The sequence below is a fragment of the Saccopteryx leptura genome, chromosome 2 (genome assembly GCF_036850995.1).
Source record: "Saccopteryx leptura isolate mSacLep1 chromosome 2, mSacLep1_pri_phased_curated, whole genome shotgun sequence".
In the NCBI taxonomy this organism is placed as follows: domain Eukaryota; kingdom Metazoa; phylum Chordata; class Mammalia; order Chiroptera; family Emballonuridae; genus Saccopteryx; species Saccopteryx leptura.
The window spans coordinates 328,912,772-328,934,153 of NC_089504.1; the positions used below are offsets into that span (position 1 = coordinate 328,912,772).

The window sequence follows — 21,382 nt, forward strand, 5'->3', positions numbered from 1 at the left end:
CCACCCTCACCCCCATTACCATTACATTCTTGTCCATGTCTCTGAGTCTCATTTTTATGTCCCATCTATGTATGGATTCATATACTTCTTAGTTTTTTCTGATTTACTTATTTCACTCCGTATGTTACCAAGGTCCATCCATGTTATTGTAAACGATCCAATGTCATCATTTCTTATGGCTGAGTAGTATTCCATAGTATATATATACCAAAGCTTTTTTTTTTTTTTTTTTGATTTTCCTGAAGTTGGAAAAGGGGAGGCAGTCAGACTCCCGTATGTGCCTGATCCACCTGGCATGCCCACCAGGGGGCAATGCTCTGCCCATCTGGGGCGTTGCTCTGTTGCAACCAGAGCCATTCTAGCACCTGAGGCAGAGGCCATGGAGCCATCCTCAGTGCCCAGGGCAACTTTGCTCCAATGGAGCTTTGGCTGCCAGAGGGGAAGAGAGAGACAGAAGAAGGAGAGGGGGAGGGTGGAGAAGCAGATGGTCGCTTCTCCTGTGTTCCCTGGCTGGGAATCGAACCCGGGACTCCTGCACACCAGGCCGACGCTCTACCACTGAGCCAACCGGCCAGGGCCTGTACCAAAGGTTTTTAATCCACTCGTCCACTGACTGACACTTGGGCTGTTTCCACATCTTCGCTATTGTGAACAATGCTGCCACAAACATGGGGGTGCATTTCTCCTTTTGGAGCAGTTCTATGGTGTTCTTGGGGTATATTCCTAAAAGTGGGATAGCTGGGTCAAAAGGCAGTTTGATTTTCAATTTTTTGAGGAATCTTCATACTGTTTTCAACAGTGGCTGCACCAGTCTGCATTCCCACCATCAGTGCAGGAGGGTTCCCTTTTCTTTACATCCTCGCCAGCACTTATTCTGTGTTGTTTTGTTGATGAGCACCATTCTGACTGGTGTGAGGTGATATCTCATTGTGGTTTTAATTTGCATTTCTCTAATGATTAGTGATGTTGAGCATTTTTTCATATGCCTATTGGCCATCTGTATGTCCTCTTTGGAGAAGTGTCCATTCATTTCTTTTTACCATTTTTTTGTTTGGATTGTTTGTCTTCCTGGTGTTGAGATTTACAAGTTCTTTATAAATTTTTGTTACTAACCCCTTATCAAATGTATTGTAAAATATGTTCTCCCATTGTGTAGTTTGTGTTTTTATACTGTTCTTATTGTCTTTAGGTGTGCAAAAACTTTTTAGTTTGATATAGTCCCATTTGTTTATCCTGTCTTTTATTTCACTTGCCCGTGGAGATAAATCAGCAAATATATTGCTCCGAGAGAACTTACTGCCTATGTTTTCTTCTAAGATGCTTATGGTTTCACGGCTTACATTTAAGACTTTTATCCATTTTGAGTTTATTTTTGTAAATGGTGTAAGCTGGTGGTCTAGTTTCATTTTTTTGCAGGTAGCTGTCCAATTTTCCCAACACCATTTGTTAAAGAAGCTGTCTTTACTCCATTGTATTTCCTTACCTCCTTTGTCAAATATCAGTTGTCCATAGAGCTGTGGGTTTATTTCTGGATTCTCTGTTCTGTTCCATTGATCTGTATGCCTGTTCTTATGCCAGTACCAGGCTGTTTTGAGTACAATGGTCTTGTAGTATAGCTTGATATCAGGAAGTGTGATACCTCCCACTTTATTATTCTTTTTTAAGATTGCTGAGGCTATTCGTGTTCTTTTTTGGTTCCATATAAATTTTTGGAATATGTGATATATATCTTTGAAGTATGTCATTGGTAATTTTTTTTTGTATTTTTTTGTATTTTTCCGAAGTTGGAAACGGGGAGGCAGTCAGACAGACTCCCGCATGCACCTGACCAGGATCCACCCGGCATGCCCACCAGGGAGCGATGCTCTGCCCATCTTGGGGCATCACTCTGCCACAATCAGAGCCATTCTAGCGCCTGAGGCAGAGGCCACAGAGCCATCCTCAGCACCCGGGCAAACTTTGCTCCAGTGGAGCCTTGGCTGCGGGAGGGGAAGAGAGAGACAGAGAGGAAGGGGAGGAGGAGGGGTAGAGAAGCAGATGGGTGCTTCTCCTGTGTGCCCTGGCCGGGAATCAAACCCGGGACTCCTGCACGCCAGGCCGACGCTTTACCACTGAGCCAACCAGCCAGGGCCTTCTTAAGGAAATTTAATGTAAAGGGGAATCATTGCATAGCTTTAACGTTAGGATAGTTGCCAAATGGTCCTTTAGGAAGATGCACCTCACCTGTGCTATATGAGCTACTTACTGGGGGTGGGGAGGACCATTAGGAATCCTCATAGGAGTCCAGGCCTATGGTAAATTATAGTCCATGATTTTTCCCTGTTAAAAGCTGGTTTTTCTTTTTCCCTAAACTATCATTAGGCTACCATAATGTTAGCTTCCTCATAAAATAACTTCAGCCCTCACTACTCCCCAAAGACTATAATATTCTTTGTTCATTGAACATACAGCTTCTCAGGCTCACAAAATTTCTAATGTGTTTAACATTTCCCACATATTATTAAAGGTAACAATCACTTTAACAATTTCCTCTCTCTGGTAAGCTGTGGAGTTTTAAAATGCAGATGTTACTACAACAAAATTTTACAGAGGAAAGTAATTTTAAAATCAGTCATTCTAACATCTACCACAATTTGGGCCATATTAAGTTTTACCAATTTGTGTTCATGGACCAATGATATTAAAATACTGTTAACTCAAGTGAAGATCCACTCAGCTTTCTCTATGTAAGATCCTTCTCACTCTAAAAAAAGTAAAAATTAATAAAGTAAAATAAAACAAAACAACTAGGCTTGGAATACCAAATTATTTTAAGTTCATATTTTCCCAGAACTTGAAGTCATGATTAATTAAATACTTGATCAAATTAATGCTACTCAAGAACATGTTACAAAGTGTCATACATATACAAGAGAAATAGATTCTTATATATTTGACTTCTCCAGGCAGAAACTGACTTATATCAAGTATTCATGAACTGCTGTAGTGAAACTGTGAAAATCAGAAAATAAGAGAAAGGAAAAATTTAAATCTAATGAAGGATGCATGGAGCAAATGAAAAATAGGGCTGCACACAGGCAGTTTCTTGAACAGCGGCTGCTCTTTTTTTCTAGCATATATATTAAGCACCTGCAGGAGGTGATCACTTTAAAGACTGTACACTTTTTAGTGTTCATGCCTCCAAAATTAAAACATTGCATATCAAAAAGTTTTGTTTTCAAAGATAATTTAGAATGCTTTCGATAAAAAGCTAATCTTATCTCTAAATGCATATGCAGTGTGCGTTTGCTATTGAATCAGAATCAGACTATGTCTTTACAGAAGTAGGGTAAAACTTTCTGTAGTAAAATTTTTCCCTAAATGATGAACTTGTTGGGCTCTCCGTCTCAGAAACATGCTCCTGTCCCCTTCCCTTCCTCCCAGGCTTGTTACCTTTACCCCTCTCTCTTAAGCTCCTTCTTTTGCTTCTGTAACGTGTTTCCTGAACCCATTTCTTCTATGGCTCACTTCTGCCTCTGTGGTTTTCTAAATAAACTTTTGCTTATTTATGAAACTGATAAAAGTATCAAGTTGCAAATGTTTATTTTCTTTAATAGTTCTGGGTATGAGAACCACAAGCAATTATCAGCTGAAATATGACAGAGAGCAGATTTATTTAAGGGCTAAGTGAAAAGTCTAGCTTTGTTTTAATAACTGCATAAACGGCTCTTTAACAGTCAATTGCTTTTTAGTAAACAGGCACGTCTTAAGAGTTACATCTACAAGAGCTCTATTTATTCACTGAAAGGTCTTCAGGTCTTCCTGTGGTTTCTCGTGTGTTAAGGAAACAAAGGACAGGCTAACCTAAAAGGGAAAAGAACCGTACCATGCACACATCTCGGAAACAACTGTTTGGCTTTTGGACCAGATTCTTCAGACCTTTTTTTTTTTTTTTTTTTAAATCTTTATGTTCCTTTATTGGAGCAAGATTTTTGACCAGTATACAGTGATGTATTTACTAAACAGAGACCTGTGCAGAAATTACATACTATCCATCTAGATAGGTTTCCATTACACTTTGCTATTGATGGGATAGTTCCATTTATAAAGTTTTATACATCAAAGAGCTTTGAATCTGACCAGGCTGTCCATTAATCCATCTCTGAGAAAGTTAAGTGGCATTTAATTTCAGCTACTATATTTTACAGCATTAAAAAGCTTAGGCATTAGGTAGCTTCTCAAAATGTTCCCTACACAGTGGCATTGAGCAGATGGAGCACCATCCCGCATCTCGCTCAGAATCGCACAGAAGGGTCTTATTTGAGAACAATACACTAAATAGCTGGTACTTAGAAACAAAAGTACTCCTGAGTTTCTTAACCACCAATAGGAGCTTCTTACTTTGAGTCTGTCTTCTCGGCCATTTTATAGTGCCAATAGAGACTCGCCAGCAATAGCCCCATTGTGTAACTGGGCAGTAGAGCACCAGGTCTGTCTGATGGTGGTGGCAGGCACTATTGTTCTATCCAGGTAAATACAGACCCATTTTTTTTTAAATGCCAATTTCAAATACAAAATAAAGGGTACAACTTACTCAGAACTGAGTTTTGGAGCAATCTGGTATCCCAAATGATTTAAAATTGATAGTAAATTGTACTCATGATGTTTCCCAGCTATGGAGACATTAATACATTGATTGAAATCCCTTTACTCAGTCTACATAGCCCTGAGGTCATCCTGCAAAGTGCGTATCAAAAAATATGGAGTTAGGCAACCAAGTTTGACAATATGTTACACAAGTCAAACTTGAAATCTGTACTGAGAGAAAAGCATCAAACCCTTTGTGTACACATTTAGTTTTATTGTAACAAAGCAACTTGTACACTTTGAACGTTTAAAACTGAACATTTTTCCTTTCCAGTGAAACAAAAAGAAAATTTAAAAATAAACAGGAACAAAATTACAATAAAGCAATGTCAATTCTGAATAAGATCCTACAGGTTCTGCTGATTCTCCCATCGAGTGGCAGGGCTCAAGTCATCATTAGGAGAGAATTTTATTTTAAAAGTGTCATCTTAAACTGCAAGGATGTCCGTTAAACATCACAATTAAACATGCCAAAGGAGAAGCTATGTTGTCAAAATGCCCACTTAACCCACCCAAACATCTCAAACCCATCCTTGGATGACCTTCTATAACCCCCCCCCCCCATTTTTTTAGTTTTTTTTTTTTCTTTTTTTAAACAAGAGAAAGTAGATACATGTTGGTAAATGCTAACTATCCATATTCACATAGAGACACAGTGTAATCTCTGAGCCCAATATACAGAGAAAGGAGGAAAAAAGCTAGAATTCTATGCACTACTACACAGGGGCCTAGCACCCTCCAGCTTCCAGCAGAGCTAAGGGAGCAGAAGGTTTTTCTTTTTTCCCACAGAGCACGGTGGTGGTGATTTTATGAAGTTTTTGGTGAGACAGGAAGGGATAAAAATGAATTTGGAACAGAAAGTGGCAGAGATTCTTTTCCCACTGTATTCCGCTTAAGGTACATCCCCCCCCCAAAATAAGGTGAGAACCATGGTGTATAAAGGGGAGAAAAGAGACCTCAAAAACAGGGCGACTGAGCACAAGGGGGGGGGGGAAAGACTGCAACTTGCTCCCAGGGACTGGAGAAAATTTAAAAAGGGGGTTGGAATCCATCAGTGTTCCATTAGTCATCTTCTCCTTCATCTTCCTCTCCTTCCTCCCCCTCATCATCTTCATCTTCTTCACCATCCTCATCCCCTTCTTCATCAATATCTTCCAACCCTTCTTCTTCATCATCTTCTCCTTCCCCTTCTTCATTATCCATGTCAGGAACCAAGTAGTACTGTAATGGATTTGGCCAAATATCATCTTTGATGACTTCTCCTAATTCATCAGCATCAGAATGGTCAGTAAACCAGGTAAAGAAGCTCTCTGGTTCCTCATGCTGTCTCTTTCTGCTGGCTTTATTCTGCGTTTGATTTGAACGTTTCGTCAAATCCGTTCCAGATTTCCATTTGATTTCAGTGGACTTTGAAAATGCATCACCACTCTCATTCAGATGAAATTCTTTGGAGAGAACTTTATTTTTGAAGTAAGGATTTTCATCAAAATAAAAATCTGTTCTGTAACCTGATTTAATATCTTCAAATTCTGTCACTTCAACTCTTGTCAAATAATGCAGCACCTCTTCATCCTCTTCCCCAAGCAGTGCAGACACTTGTGGATGGTTGACAAATGTTGTTACCCCAAAATTTGGGATTTTGGCGATCAATTCTGACCTCTTCTGAAAAAATGGTTGGCAGAGTTTGTTATATTTCTGTTCTACTTTCAAAATCTCCTCACTGGCTTGCTCATTAAGTCTATTTCATTTTGTACTTCATCAATATGTTAAATTGCTTCTTGCTGTTTTTTTTCTGAGGTCTCGTCGGCCCCGTCGTGGTTGGAGTTGAGCTTCTTTTTACTGACTTTGGCTGCCCGGCCGACCTGGTGCTTCTCTGCGGTCGGGGCGGGGGAGCGGGGAGGCGGAGAGAAGGGAAGGCGAAGGGGCGGGCAGCGGCTTCCCCTCACGCCAGACGCGCAGGCGCTCGCTCGGTCCAGCCGCCTCCTCCCAGCGCCCGCTCGCTCTCCCTCCCCCTGGCTTGCGCGCGCTGCCCTCGCGGCCTGTGAACGAGGGAGGGGCTGGGGCGGCGTGCTGGGGCTGGAGCAGGAGCGGCGGCGTGCTGGGGCTGGGGCTGGGGCGTTGTGCTGGAGCTGGAGCGTCGTGCTGGGGCTGGGGCTGGAGCGGCGTGCTGGGGCTGGGGCAGCGGCGTGCTGGGCCCGGCCCGGGCTCCTGCTTATGGAGAGAAGGAGGAGGCGGCGGCGGCGGGCGGGCGGGCGGCTGGGCTCCTTCACTCACGCTCCGCGCTCTAGCTCGCAGCTCGTTCTCACCGAGCCGCCTCCTCCTCCACTTCCTCTTCCTCTTCAGACCTTTTTGACAGCACCCAGGGTCAAGCCCAGGGAAGGGAAGTGGGGTCGCTTCCGAGCCAGCCAAGGCAAGGGGCGTGGCGTTGGGGTCCCCTCTTTCCTCCATGCAGGCCGGTGCCACCCCCAGCGAGCGGACCCTCATCCTCCTCTCTCCCCACCCTCTCCTCGCCTCTCCTCCCCGCAGTGGGGCTCGAGCTCGCTCCCCGCCCGGTTCTAGCAGACAGAGCCCTGAGCCTGGAGGACAGGAGTCGGGGTCCCAGGCTGCGTCCCTTCCCTCCGGCCTACGTGCCCAGACGACCCTTCTTCAGAGCCCGAGCCAGAGTGGCGGCTGCCGGGCCGGTCCCGCCCAGCTCCTCACACTCACCTGCCTCCCCCGACGGTCCCCGCACCAGCTCCTGCGGCCCCGCCCCCGCCGCCCGCTCCTGTTCCCGGCCTGAGGGCCTTCCTGCAGACAGACACTTTCGGGACAAACCATCTGGGCACTTACCTATATATACCTGGCCTAAAGACAAAGTTATTTGTAAAATCTCTTACTCTAGTTACAAAAATATTATCAAGAAAGTTTGAAAAATACAGAAGAGTGTGAACAACAAATTGTCCACAATTCTACTGTTTTAGAATACCATTTGACATTTTTTCAAATAAATCTTCAAGTCTATTTACTTAGCAAACTATTTCTAAAAGTAAAATTATTTGGTAAAATAGACCATTTTTAAGGTGTTACTACATATCGCTGGACTTTTTTAGTGTGTGTGACATAGACAGAGGGACAGAGAGAGGGACAGAGAGGGACAGCCACGAAGGGAGAGAGATGAGAAGCATCAATTCTTCCTTGCGCCACCTTAGTTGCTCAGATTGCTTTCTCATGTGCCGTGTGTGTGTGTGTGTGTGTGTGTGGGGGGGGGGAGGCTACAGGAGAGCAAGTGAGATCTAAACAGTTATCAAAAAGCTCCCAACAAAGAAAAGTCCGGGGCCTGATGGCTTCACAAGTGAACTCTACCAAATATTCAAAGAAGAACTAACTCCTATCCTTCTCAAGCTATTTCAAAAAATTCAAGAGGAAGGAAGACTTCCAAGCTCCTTATATGAGGCGAGCATAATTCTGATTCCAAAACTAGGCAAAGACAACACAAAGAAAAGAATTATATAGGCCAAGATCCCTGATGAATTTAGATGCTAAAATCCTTAACAAAATATTAGCAAACCAGATCCAACAATATATGGAAAAAATCATACACTATGATCAAGTGGGATTTATTCTGGGGAGGCAAGGCCGGTACAATATTCACAAATCAATCAATGTGATTCATCACATAAACAAAAGGAAGGAGGAAAAACCACATGATAATTTCAATAGATGCAGAAAAAGCATTTGATAAAATCCAGCAGCCATTCATAATCAAAACACTCAGCAAAGTGGGAATACAGGGAATATACCTCAACATGATAAAGGCCATCTATGACAAACCCACAGCCAACATCATACTCAATGGACAAAAATTAAAAGCAATCTCCTTAAGATCAGGAACAAGGCAGGGGTGCCCCCTTTCACCACTCTTATTCAACATAGCTCTAGCCACAGCAGCCAGAGAAGAAGAAATAAAAGGCATCCAAAATTGGAAAAGAAGAAGTAAAACTATCATTATTTGCAGATGAGATGATACTGTATATAGAAAACCCTTAAGGCTCAGTCAAAAAACTACTGGACCTGATAAATGAATTCAGCAAGGTGGCAGGATATAAAATTAATACTCAGAAATCAGAGGCATTTTTATACACCAATAATGAACTGTCAGAAAGAGAAATAAAGGAAACAATTCCCTTCACTATTGCAACCAAAAAAATAAAATACCTAGGAGTAAATTTAACAAAGAAGATTAAAGACTTGTACTTGGAAAATTATAAAACATTGATAAAAGAAATCAAGGAAGATACAAACAAGTGGAAGCATATACCATGCTCAAGGTTAGGAAGAATAAACATCATTAAAATGTCTATATTGCCCAAAGCAATTTATAAATTCAATGCAATACCAAGTAAAGTACCAATGACGTACTTCAAAGATATAGAACACATATTCCAAAAATTTATATGGAACCAAAAAGGAACACGAATAGCCTCAGCAATCTTGAAAAGGAAGAATAAAGTGGGAGGCATCACACTTCCTGATATCAAGTTATACTACAAGGCCACTGTATTCAAAACAGCTTGGTACTGGCCTAAGAACAGGCATATAGATCAATGGAACAGAACAGAGAATCCAGAAATAAACCACAGCTTTAAGGACAACTGATATTTGACAAAAAACCTAAGAGCATACAATGGAGTAGAGACAACCTGTTCAACAAATGGTGTTGGGAAAATTGGACAGCTACCTGCAAAAAAATGAAACTAGACCACCAACTTACACCATTCACAAAAATAAACTTAAAATTGATAAAAGACTTAAATGTAAGCCGTGAAACCATAAGCATCTTAGAAGAAAACATAGGCAGTAAGTTCTCCGACATCTCTCACACCAATATATTTGCTGATTTATCTCCACGGGCAAGTGAAATAAAATACAGGATAAACAAATGGGACTATATCAAACTAAAAAGCGTTTGCACAGCTAAAGACAGTAAGAACAGAATAAAAAGACAAACCACACAATGGGAGAACATATTCGACAATATGTCTGATAAGGGGTTAACAACCAAAATTTATAAAGAACTTGTAAATCTCAACACCAGGAAGACAAACAATCCAATCAAAAAATGGGCAAAAGAGATGAATAGACATTTCTCCAAAAAGGACATACAGATAGCCAATATGAAAAAATGCTCAACATCACTAATCATTAGAGAAATGCAAATTAAAACCACAATGAGATACCCATACCTCACACCAGTAAGAATGGCGCTCATCAACAAAACAACACAAAATAAGTGCTGGTGAAGATGTGGAGAAAGGGGAAACCCTCCTGCACTGCTGGTGGGAATGCAGACTGGTGCAGCCACTGTGGAAAACAGTATGGAGATTCCTCAAAAAATTGATAATCTAACTGCCTTTTGACCCAGCTATTCCATTTTGGGGAATATACACTAAGAACACCATAGAACTGTTCCAAAAGGAGAAATGCAGCCCCATGTTTATGGCAGCATTGTTCACAGCGTAGTTCTGGAAACAGCCCAAGTGTCCATCAGTGAATGAGGGGATTAAAAAGCTGTGGTACATATATACAGTGGAATACTATGTGGCTGTGAGGAAGAAGGAAATCTTACCTTTCACAACAACATGGATGGACCTGGAAACTTATGTTAAGTGAAATAACCCAGGCAGAAAAAGTAAAATATATGACCTCACTCATTTGAGGAGTCCAATGAACAATGTGAACTGAGGAACTGAATTGAGACAGAGGAGGTATCAAAGGGACCAGAGGAAAAGAGAACAAAGGGAAAGGGGAGATAGGATGGGATAAACCTGAAGGGAAGGGGGGATAGCGCTATGAGGAGGGGGCAAAGGAGATGTTGAGGGGAATACGGGGGCAGGGAGATCAATTGGGGCGACACTAGAATCTATGTAAACACAATAAATTTAAAAAAGAAAATTATAATGCAACATATGCATTGTTACAACATATAAAATTATTCCCGAGAAATATACAAAACTTCCTGCTTCACATTTGTACAGGTTAAAAATTAAGACAGAAGGATCAGTTATAACAGTGGCCAACCAAAACCATCTCTTCAGTCAAGTTCTGTGTGGGAGCTTCCCCACCAGTCCAATACCCCCATCCCAGGCTCTGATGAAGAAGCAGGAACAAGAGACTGATTAACTGACCAGCACAGCTGGCCACCTCAGCCCACTGCCATAGGCACCTACACCCCCTCCCTAGCCTAGGCCAGACTTCCACCAAGCATTCGCTGCATGTGCTAGAAGCCCTGTGAATCAGACCTGACAATAAATTAACTCCTTTTAACTCCTTTCTGTAAAAATTACTAGGACTGGGTCGTCCCGCCGCCCCTCCACTGTCCCGTGCGGGTCACGTACCTATGGTGGACACCACGGTGCCCTCGAAGTAGAAAGCGCCGGTGAAGTCCTAGCGCGACCGGGTGTCGTCCACGCGATGCCGGCCTCGGTGGCCTCCTCAGTGTCGGAGGAAGCCGCGCAGCTCCTCGCGGCTCAGGTTGTGGCGGCGGCTGAAGTTGGCCAGGCGCTCCTCCCAGCGCTCCTTGGCCTGGCGCTCGTGCGCCAGCTCCAGCGCGGAGAAGACGGCGGCGCCGCCCAGCAGGTAGAGCACGATGAGCGCGTTGTCTTCGTTCAGGTGGCCCGGGCCGCAGCTGCAGCCGCAATCCCGGCAGGCCATGGCCGGCCCCCGCTGTAGCCTCAGGCACGACTGCCGTGACCGAGGGCGGATTCTCGCCCAGGCCCCCCGGGAGGACCGCCAGCCCCGCAGCTCCCTGAGCCGCTGCCGCGACCGCTACTGCTGAGCCAGCTCCCACGTCCGCCCCGGTTTCAAATCCGCTTTTTGGCCGTCGTTGAGTTCTCCTAAATCCTGAAGGTGCGAATGACAGGGCGCAGAGCCCGCTTCTGCTTGGCACGGGGGTGCGGGCGCTGATTCCGCCCTGCGCCCTGTGCGGCTCAGACTGGGGAGAGCGTGGCGCGTCTTCACGGCGAACACCCGTGGAGCTGAATTTCCCCGGGAGCGAGGGTTGGGGGGATTCGGGGGCTGGAGGGTAAGCAAGACCCCGCGGCCCCGTCTACTTGACCATCGTTTCTCAAGCCGACTGTTGGGACGCGGGGTCTCTGGCGGCTGGCTTTGCAAGTGGATTCGCGGTGCTGCGTCCCCGTCCTGGTGCCGCGCGGACCCTCAAGGCCCTCAGTTCACCGGCCAGGCTGTGGGGGCTTAGAGGCTGGTTCAGGTCCCGAGCGCGCTTGCCGACGGAGGGACTGTGCAGAGTGGCGTTCACGGGTTTCGACCTCCCGCCCGACCCCCACGCTGCGCGGTATTCGGTGCGGAGCGGCTGGAGGAGGAGACCAGGAAGGGAGATAGGAATGAGGGAGCGAAGGAAGTTAGGGGACTCTCCCCCTGGCAACCTCCCGCTCCTGGCCCCGGACCAGACCGTCCTTGGCCTCGGAGTTTTGCGCGGGGGCGGCTCCCCGCCCGCCAACACCACCACGTATGGTCTCCTCCGGAGCAAAGTGCACACCGTGAGCCAGTTCTCGTCCCTACAGGCTGCCAAGGACCAGAGCTGGTGGGACCTCGTGGCCAGGACACCGAGACCCCAGGGAGTGCCAACTCTACCAGGACTTTGCAGTCTCAGTGCGCTCCCGAGATTTTGCGCGCACAGTGCTCTCCCCAACCCTGTGCAGACCTGTGGCAAAACCCCCACTAAGTCTCCGCCTGCAGAAGCCCGGTTTTCCGCGAGCCCTCAAGGGGCTGCAGCTCCCACCCCGACCGCACAGATCCTGAGAGTGAGTGCTGGAGAGGCCGGTCCAGTGCTTATCGGGGCTGTGGGGTTTCCTCTCAGGCCAGAAGAGGGCACTCATTCTTTTCAGACAACCCGCCCCCACCTGTGTACCTGGTCTCACACTGCCCTCCGAATCATTAGCCCTTGGGGTGTGGGAGTGAATATACATTAAGGAATGGATACATGGGCATCTTCAAACTAAGCAAAATTTCCCTGCCCCTCCGAGAGTGGCTCGAGGCTCAAAGCCCACCCATGCCACCGCCTGGTCAAGAAATCAGTACTTTTGTTGGGTGTCATAATGACATGTGGTTATGTTTTAAAAAGAAATAATTCCTAGGCCTTGGCTGGTTGGCTCAGTGGTAGAGCGTTGGCCTGGCATGTGGAAGCCACGGGTTCAATTCCCAGCCAGGGCACATAGGAGAGGTGCCCACCTGCTTCTCCCCCCCTCCCCCCCTCCTTCCTCTCTGTCTCTCTCTTCCCCTCCCACAGCCAAGGCTCCATGGGAGCAAAGTTGGCCCGGGCACTGAGAATGGCTGCATGGCCTCCACCTCAGGCTTCTATTGTAATAATGGAGCAACGCCCCAGATGGGTAGAGCATCGCCCCCTCGTGGGCATGCCGGGTGGATCCCGGTGAGGTGCATGCGGGAGTCTGTCTGACTGCCTCCCTGCCTCTAACTTCGGAATAATACAAAAAAAAAAAAAAAAAAGACAAAGGATGCAGGGAGCCTTGGAACAAGTGAGAGAAAGAAGCATTTGGGGATCTATATGAAGACAGGGTATCCCTGTGTGACACACTCTGCTTGAAACACCCTACTTCTCTACTTGGGCAGAGGTGAACCAAGAGGCTGCGCATGCAGAGGTCAGAGCCGGGAAGAAGACATTCAGCAAAAGTAGATAAGAACTGCTCTTGGCCCTGGCCGGTGGGTTCCATGGTAGAGCGTTGGCCTGGCGTGCAGGAGTCCCGGGTTCAATTCCCGACCAGGGCACACAGGAGAAGCACCCATCTGCTTCTCCACCCCTCCACCTCTCCTTCCTCTCTGTCTCTCTTTTCCTCTCCTGCAGCCAAGGCTCCATTGGAGCATAGTTGGCCCAGGCGCTGAGGATGGCTCTGTGGCCGCTGCCTCGGGCACTAGAATGGCTCTGGTCGCAACAGAGCAACACCCCAGATGGGCAGAGCATCGCCCCCTGGTGGGTGTGCCAGGTGGATCCCGGTCGGGAGCATGTGGGAGTCTAACTGCCTCCCCGTTTCCAACTTCAGAAAAATACAAAAAACAAAAAACAAAAACAAAAAAACTGCTCTCCCAGGACTGGGAGTGCTCAGGGTATCTCTGCAATGCAGCTCCACGTGTTTAGGCAGGACCCACCCAACTGGGAGCTGGGGATTTCCAGCACAGAATGCCCTCAAGGTCAAGCTTGGGATCCCCTAATTGGGGGTATTCCCTCCCGAGAGAGGATCTAGATTCTGAGAAACAGTGTCCTTTCTAGTAATGAAAACAACCAGTCTGGACTCTGATCGCTATCTCTTCTCTCCTCTGTTCCTTAGTGAAATTCCCTCTCAACCGAAAACTGATGAGGGTTATTCCAGACATCCCGCTGCCCCTTGGCTCACCACAAGTATAAGGTTTCTTCTTGGGACCTGACCTCCTCCCTGTTTCTTACCACAGTACAACTTTTCCCCTTGTGTGTCACAATAGGTGGTTTCAAAGGCAGAATGACTTCTTTTCATCTGCCCCTCTAACAAGTCCAGAAAACCAGCCCTGGTCAAATATTGTAGTATGGCTGTCTTCCCAGGTTATAAAACTAATGTTTCAGATATCTGCAAACCTCTCCATTGGCCCTAGCTTATAAGGTGATATTGTACTAGTCACTGTCCCCCTGGAGTCCTCCTTGGACCAGAGTCCCCTTTTCCATGTCTTTAATAATGCCCATGAAAGAGTTTATAAAACAGCTCTGAGATCTAGAATATTGCTTCAGAAATGTCAACCAACTTCCATCAAAATGCTACTGTGAATTCTTATTTATTGTTGATGGGGGGGGGGGGGGATTGACCACTGTCAGCGAAGGACAATTTTGAAATAGCTATCAAAATTAAAAATGGAGCCTGGCCTGGGGTGGCACAATGGATAGAACATCGACTCAGGGCACTGCGAGCCCCAGTACAAAACCCCAAGGTCGCCCGTCAGAGTGCAGGGAAAGGTTTGAGTGGAGGATCATTGACCTGATCCCAAGGTCACTAGCTTGAGCCTAAAGGTCACTGTCTTAAAGCTCAAGTCACTGGCTTGAGCAAGAGGTCACTGGCTCAGCTGGATCCCCCTGGTCAAGGTACATATGAGAAAGCAATCAATGAACAACTAAAGTGATGCAGCTATAAGTGGATGTTTGTCATCTCTCTCCTCCCCTCCTCTTACCCTACTGTCTCTCTCTCAAAAAAGATTTAAAAAAAAAAATGGAGCTGCCAATCTAGAACTCAAATATCCTTTAGTAATACAAAAATGCATAATTAAATCATAGAATATCATTAGCAGTAAAAATGGATGGATTCTATGAATCAATATGCTAGAAACCCACTGAGTGAAAAAACAAGACCAAGAAGATTACATAAAAAATGATAATTTTTTTAATCGCTTAAAAACAAGCAAAAAAGCCCTGGTTGGATAGCTCCACTGGTGAGAGCATCGGCCTGAAGCGCTAGCGTTGCTGGTTCGATCCACGGTCAGGGCACATACAGGAGCAGATTGACATTCCTGTCTTTCTCTCCCTTCCTCTCTAGCTAAAACCAACAAATTAAAAGAAAAAAAAAAACAAGCAAAAATACAAAGAGCCAAAGATAAGCTACTTTGAAATTCAGAGTGTGTTCACTTTTTTAAATCAAGGAAGCCCAATTCAAATGTTGATATGAATGACTTGAAGCTTTTCAACAGGAAAACAGGCATCAGAACACCCTCTGATATCTTATGTTGCCATAAGGAGAGTCTAAATTTAACTATGAAAACTTAGTATTTGCTGAAAGCACTTTATGGGGTGGCATTAATGTATGTTGCTTTGTGACTTAATTTAGAGATGTAGTGTGAATTCACTCTGTTGTGTTATATCCTAAAACATAAATGTTCTAAAGGGAAATAAATACAAGCAGAGATGAATAATATATATAGTTTAGGTCCATGTATATATGCAATAAAGTTGTTATAAAAATGTAAAAACCATGAGTATGTATTATTACACAATTATGCTTTAGAGTTTACATGTGTTACATACATACATTTGTTTGTGGTTCAAAGTTTGTGATAAAAATAGAACTTAAAAATTTTTTTTATCTATGTATCTTCTAACCCAGAAATTCCACTTTAGGAATTTCTCCTATTAATATACCCACATATGTATGAAATAAGGTACTTACGAGAATATTCATGCAGCATTATATATACTAAAAAATGAAAAGGACATTTGTCAGTAAGGAACTAACTAAATAAACAAAGGTGTATATCATGAAATTAGCTAAAAATATAAAGTTGTAAAAGTATAGGTATACTATTCTGGTACTTAGAAAATAAGAAAATATATACATATGCTGAAATATCCATACATCTCTGGGAAGAGATGTTGCCTCTGAGGAGAAAAACGGTGTTGCCTGAGGAGCAGGAATGGGGGAGATAAGACTTTTTATGACATGCCTTGTCCTGGTTTTGTCTGTGCGTTTGTTTTAGTTTTTCACTTTGTGTGTATTTTACCTGTGTAATGGTTAAACTGATAGGAAGAAAGAAGGAGAAAGAGAAATAAAGGAAGTGTGGAAAGTTATGTACCTTGTGGACACTGTCATTGGCTGAGGACAGACCTGGCTCTGAGCTCTGCACCAATGGGAACGAGTCTCACTGCACATCACCAGTTGCCGTGTTGACTCATTTCTGTCAAGGGAACTAAAACGGAGCCGCGTGGGGTTACAAAGAAGTCTGCCTAATGCATGCACTACCCATGAACGTTTCTTTTTAAGTTAGGGTTAGCATTATTTATTTTGATATTGAATTTACTGGAGTGGCACTGGCTCACGATACCATACATGTTTTGAGTGCATAACACAATAAAACCTCACCTGCACACTGCGTTGTGTGCCCATCACCCAAAGCAAAGTCTTGTCTATCCCTAGCCCCCCCTTGCTCACATCTTCCTACTGCACCCCCCTTCCCTCTGGCTGTCACCACCCTGTTGCCTGTATCTATGTAGATATTTTGTATATATAAAGGTTTTTGTTTTGTTTTGTTTTTCTGAAGCTGGAAACGGGGAGAGACAGTCAGACAGACTCCCGCATGCACCTGACCGGGATCCACCCGGCACGCCCACAAGGGGCAACGCTCTGCCCACCAGGGGGCGATGCTCTGCCCCTCTGGGGCGTCGCTCTGCCGTGACCAGAGCCACTCTAGCACCTGGGGCAGAGGCCAAGGAGCCTTCCCCAGCGCCCAGGCCATCTTTGCTCCAATGGAGCCTTGGCTGCGGGAGGGGAAGAGAGAGACAGAGAGGAAAGGGGGGGGGGTGGAGAAGCAAATGGGCGCTTCTCCTATGTGCCCTGGCCGGGAATCGAACCCAGGTCCCCCGCACGCTAGGCCAACGCTCTACCGCTGAGCCAACCGGTCAGGGCCTAATAGGTTTTTTTTTACTCAATACCTTCACCACCTTTTATTCAGCACTCTAACACCATCCGCTCTGACAGCTGTCACTCTGTTCCCTGTGTCCATGCCTTTATTTCTATTTAGTTCACCAGATTACTTAGTTCATTAGATTCATTGATCAGGTCTAGTAGTGTTTTGGCTGAGACTTTAGGGTTTTCTATGTACAATGCCATGTTGTCAGCAAATGACAGTTCTGCTTCTTCTTTTCCCATTTGGATGCCTTTTATTTGTTTTTCTTTTTTAACTGCTGTGGTTGGGACTTCCAGGACTATGTTGAATAAGAGTGGTGAAAGGGGGGACCTCTGTCTTGTTCCTGATCTTAAGGGGATTGCTTTTAATTTTTGCCCTTTGAGTATGATGTTGGCTGTGGGTTTGTCATAGATGGCCTTTATCATGTTGAGGTATGTTCCTTGTATTCCCACTTTGCTGACAGGTTTGATCATAAAAGGGTCCTGGATTTTATCAAATGCTTTTCCTGCAAATATTGATATGATCGTGTGATTTTTATCCTTCATTTTTTAATGTGATGAATCACCTTTATTGATTTGCGAATGTTGTACCAGCCTTGCCTCCCTGGAATAAATCCTACTTAATCATAGTGTATGGTCTTTTTAATATACTGCTGGATTTGGTTTGCTAATACTTCATTGAGAATTTTAATATCTTTGTTCATCAGGTATATTGGCCTATAGTTTTCTTTCTTTGTAGTGTCTTTACCTGGTTTTAGAATTAGGATAATGCTTGCCTCAACAAATGAGCTTGGAAGTCTTCCTTCCTCTTGAATTTTTTTGAAATAGCTTGAGAAGGACAGTTGTTAGTTCTTTCAATGTTTGGTAAAATTTACCTGTGGAGCCATCCCGTCCTGGACTTTTGTTTGCTGGGAGTTTTTTGATAACTGTTTCAATTTCATTTGTTGTAATCAGTCTGTTTAGGTTTTCTGATTCTTTCAGATTAAGTTTTGGAAGATTGTTTGTTTCTAGAAATGTATCCATTTCGCCTAGGTTGTCCAACTCTTTGGCATATAGGTCATCATATTATTTTCTTAAAATCCTTTGTATTTCTGTGATGTCATTTGTTACTTCTCTACAGGGGATAAATGGCAATGAACGGAGACTTAGCCTAGGGGCGTGAACACGCAATACAGTGTACAGAAAATGCATGTTGTAGAATTGTGCACCAAAAACCCATATAGTTTTCTTAACTAGTGTCACCCCAATAATCTCGATAAAAAGAAAAACTTGGAGTCAAAGTGAATAGTCACTAGGATGTAAAGTACAGCATGAGGAATCTAGTCGTTAGCATTGTCATAGTTATGTATGGTGTCAGATGAGTACTAGACTTACTGGGATGATCACTTTGTATTGTATATAAATGTCTAATCATTATATTGTGCACCTGTGTTGGGCAGATAAAACATATTATGCTCACTTTGTTAAAGATGGCACTGCCCACATGGAAGCCCATCGCCCAGGTGATTGCTTGGGATGGGCGTCGTTGTATTAATGTGTGTTGGGGGCGGGCTGTGGGGAGGCAGGATCCTTGTAGCCTGGGGCTTGGTTTTAGGACTAAGCCTTTCCCACCCTTTTTGATGTGGGGTGGACTTTGTATCAGAGACTTCCCTATTTTGTATATTGGATTAAAGGTTTTGATTTTCTGCACTATAAAGTGGGGCAGACCAGGAGCTTGCTCTCTCAGTTCCTAAGATTAGCATTAGAGAGGAGAGAGCAGAGAGCTGAGAGCAGAGAAAGGCCACATGGAGGAGAGGAGAGGCAGCCAAGATGGTGGAGTCCTGAAGGAGAAGCCAGTTTGTGTAGAGTTTGTGTAGAGAGAAGGAGATGGGGAACAGAGGTGAATAAAACTGTTGAGCTAGAAACCTTTGATTCTAGGAAACTCGGATAAGTCAGTAGCTTTGTGAGCACTGAATGAGTGGGTTCTGGAGCCCAGTGAGTGTATTTACTTGCCCGCTGGGTGCAAGCTAGGATTAAAGATGATGGCCCACCAGTTTTTGGCTCCATTGTTTCTTTACCGACTGTCCGAATCCAATACGAAGCTGCATGTGAATGGCCACGATGGCGGCTCCTGGCTTTACAACCTGAAACTAAGATACATTTTTTATGTGACCTGTATGACCTGTAATTGGAAAATAAACATTATGGAAATGAAATCTGCTTTTTTTTTAAATGAGAATTTTCTATTTAGTAGGTTGATAAGAAGAGATCTACCATTTGTATTTCAGTAGCTGGCACTGATGCACACATTTTTATTTTCTTTTTGCTTGTACTGCTGGGTGTTGGGTCCCCAAAGGAGGGATGCATGAGGCCTGATGGGTTTGATAAGAAGTTTATTTATGCATCTGCGTGCAGACTGGCTGAGACCCTAGCGGGTACAGCAGCGAGAGGATGAGAAGCCACAGCCTACACAGGACTGAGTTGGGTAGTGGTTCCCGCTAGCGGGGGAAAACTTCTGTTACCCCGGCTGTTCAACAAGGGGAGAGGAAGGGTGCTAAGTAACAGAATGTTCCAAGAACTGATGGGAAGGTGACTAACTGGCAGAATGTTGGAGGGTCTGGAAGAGGTAAGCTGTCAATCAGGGTTGCTCAGGTGGAGAGTTACGGGAACTGCCCCAGCCCGGGTCACCTAACGTCCAACCTGGCTAGGTGAGGCTTTTTGTAGGGGCCCCTGGACACTAACCTAACACTGGGGTTCAGGGTTCTCTGTAAGGCAATGTCACCATGGCCATAGACAATGCCCTGGGGCTGTGGGCATCCCCTCTGTGAGCAGATCACCTCAGTCTAAGGACACCACGCCCACGGGGGGAGGGGGATGTGGTGGCCGGTGTGGCTGCAGGTCTGCAATACTCCAGCACTGCACCCTCAATCCATGTCCAGCACTGCACCCCACATGCAGGAGGTGCTCTTTGAGGTCTCCCAGGCGCCCCTGCTGGATCTGCTGCGGTGGGTGTGGTGAGGTGTGCTGAGTGAGGGTGGACCGTGCATTCTCGGCTTTGTTCTTCCAGGAACAGCGGCTGCCAGACCTCGGCTTTCATGGTCTCGGGCGGCCACCCCGTCACCGGGCTTAGCTGCAGCGAGCGCTTGCTGCTTAGGCAGCAATGTTTGTCTTTCCAGTTCTCAGAACTTCAGCTAGTATACCCGGTACCCCAACACCTCCACCGCCGCAGCTCCTGCTGGGGCCCTCGGCTGGCTTTCAGAGTGTGCGCCTGGGAGGCGGCAAGGCGGCTGTGGCTTGGTTTCCTGCCTGGTGATGGCGGCTGTGAGACCAGAACTGTCGCACCTGTGTCTTCCCTGCCCTGGTCTGTGGGTTCAGCCACAGAATGTGCTGGCCTCCCAGGCAGAAGTGTTTATTCTGCTCTGCTGCTCCTCCAGGCTGCAGATGAGGGTGTGTGCTGAAAACCGCCCCCTCCCCTGCTACTAGCGCTGCCCGGAACTGCAGGTGGCATCCTTGGTGTCTGTCCTTGTCCTCCCACATTCCCTCTTCCCTTGTTCCTTGGATAAGCCTAGCTTCACATGTTTCAATGCGAGAATGTCTTAGATGTATTAGTGGGTTGACCAGGGAATCCTTTGTTGAACTAGAGCTGTCCCACTTGTAACTTCAGAGACACCTGGAGAACTTCTCACACTGACATGTTACTGAACCACTCTGGAAAATAGTTTTGTTTGTTTTTAGTGAGAAATGGGAGATAGTGAGACAGACTCCCGCATGTGTCCCAACTGGGATCCACTTGGCAAACCCACCTGAGGCCGATGCTTGAGTACCAAACTATTTTTAGCACCTGAGGCTGACAGCTTAAAAATCAAGAAAAGTTGTCCTCAGTGCCCAGGGCTCAAACCACTCAAGCCACTGGCTGTAGGAGGGGAAGACGGAGAGAAGGGGGAGAGAAGCAGATGGTCGCTTCTCCTGTGTGCCCTGACCAGGAATCAAACCCATGACGCCCATATGCTGGGCTGACATTCTATCCACTGAGACACCAGGCAGGGCCAAATTAATTTTTAAAAACTTAAAATGACGTGGTTAAAGATCTGAGTACAATGTAATTGACAAAAACATGCAACATCTAAAAAAATAATCATCATTACAAGTGATAACATTATACCAGGACACATCAAAATTTTAGGAACTTTATACAATTTTGGCATGCTCATCTTAATAATATTTACCCATACAATATACCCTAGAAGCTTATCACTACCTACTTTACAATGCTTTTTATATAATATATAGTGCCAAATAAGCCAAATAAGTTTAATATTTCTCTTTTATAAGAAGAGAGAACAAATATTTTG

At 45.2% G+C, this 21,382-nt stretch overlaps 3 protein-coding genes across 3 annotated transcripts in view; all 3 read right to left on the minus strand.

Annotated features, from left to right (window-relative positions):
• The window catches only part of LOC136391625 (hepatoma-derived growth factor-related protein 3-like), an 85,046-nt gene that overhangs the window by 20,620 nt on the left and 43,044 nt on the right, over positions 1-21,382 (minus strand). The window lies entirely within an intron of this gene.
• LOC136391622 (asialoglycoprotein receptor 2-like) overlaps positions 1-21,382 on the minus strand; it is a 79,374-nt gene that overhangs the window by 10,779 nt on the left and 47,213 nt on the right. The window lies entirely within an intron of this gene.
• Positions 5,266-7,074, minus strand: LOC136394196 (protein SET-like). Its single transcript, XM_066366955.1, is given in 3 exon segments — positions 5,266-6,362; positions 6,365-6,499; positions 6,573-7,074. Coding segments are annotated over 3 exon segments (1,311 nt in total). The 3' UTR covers positions 5,266-5,688.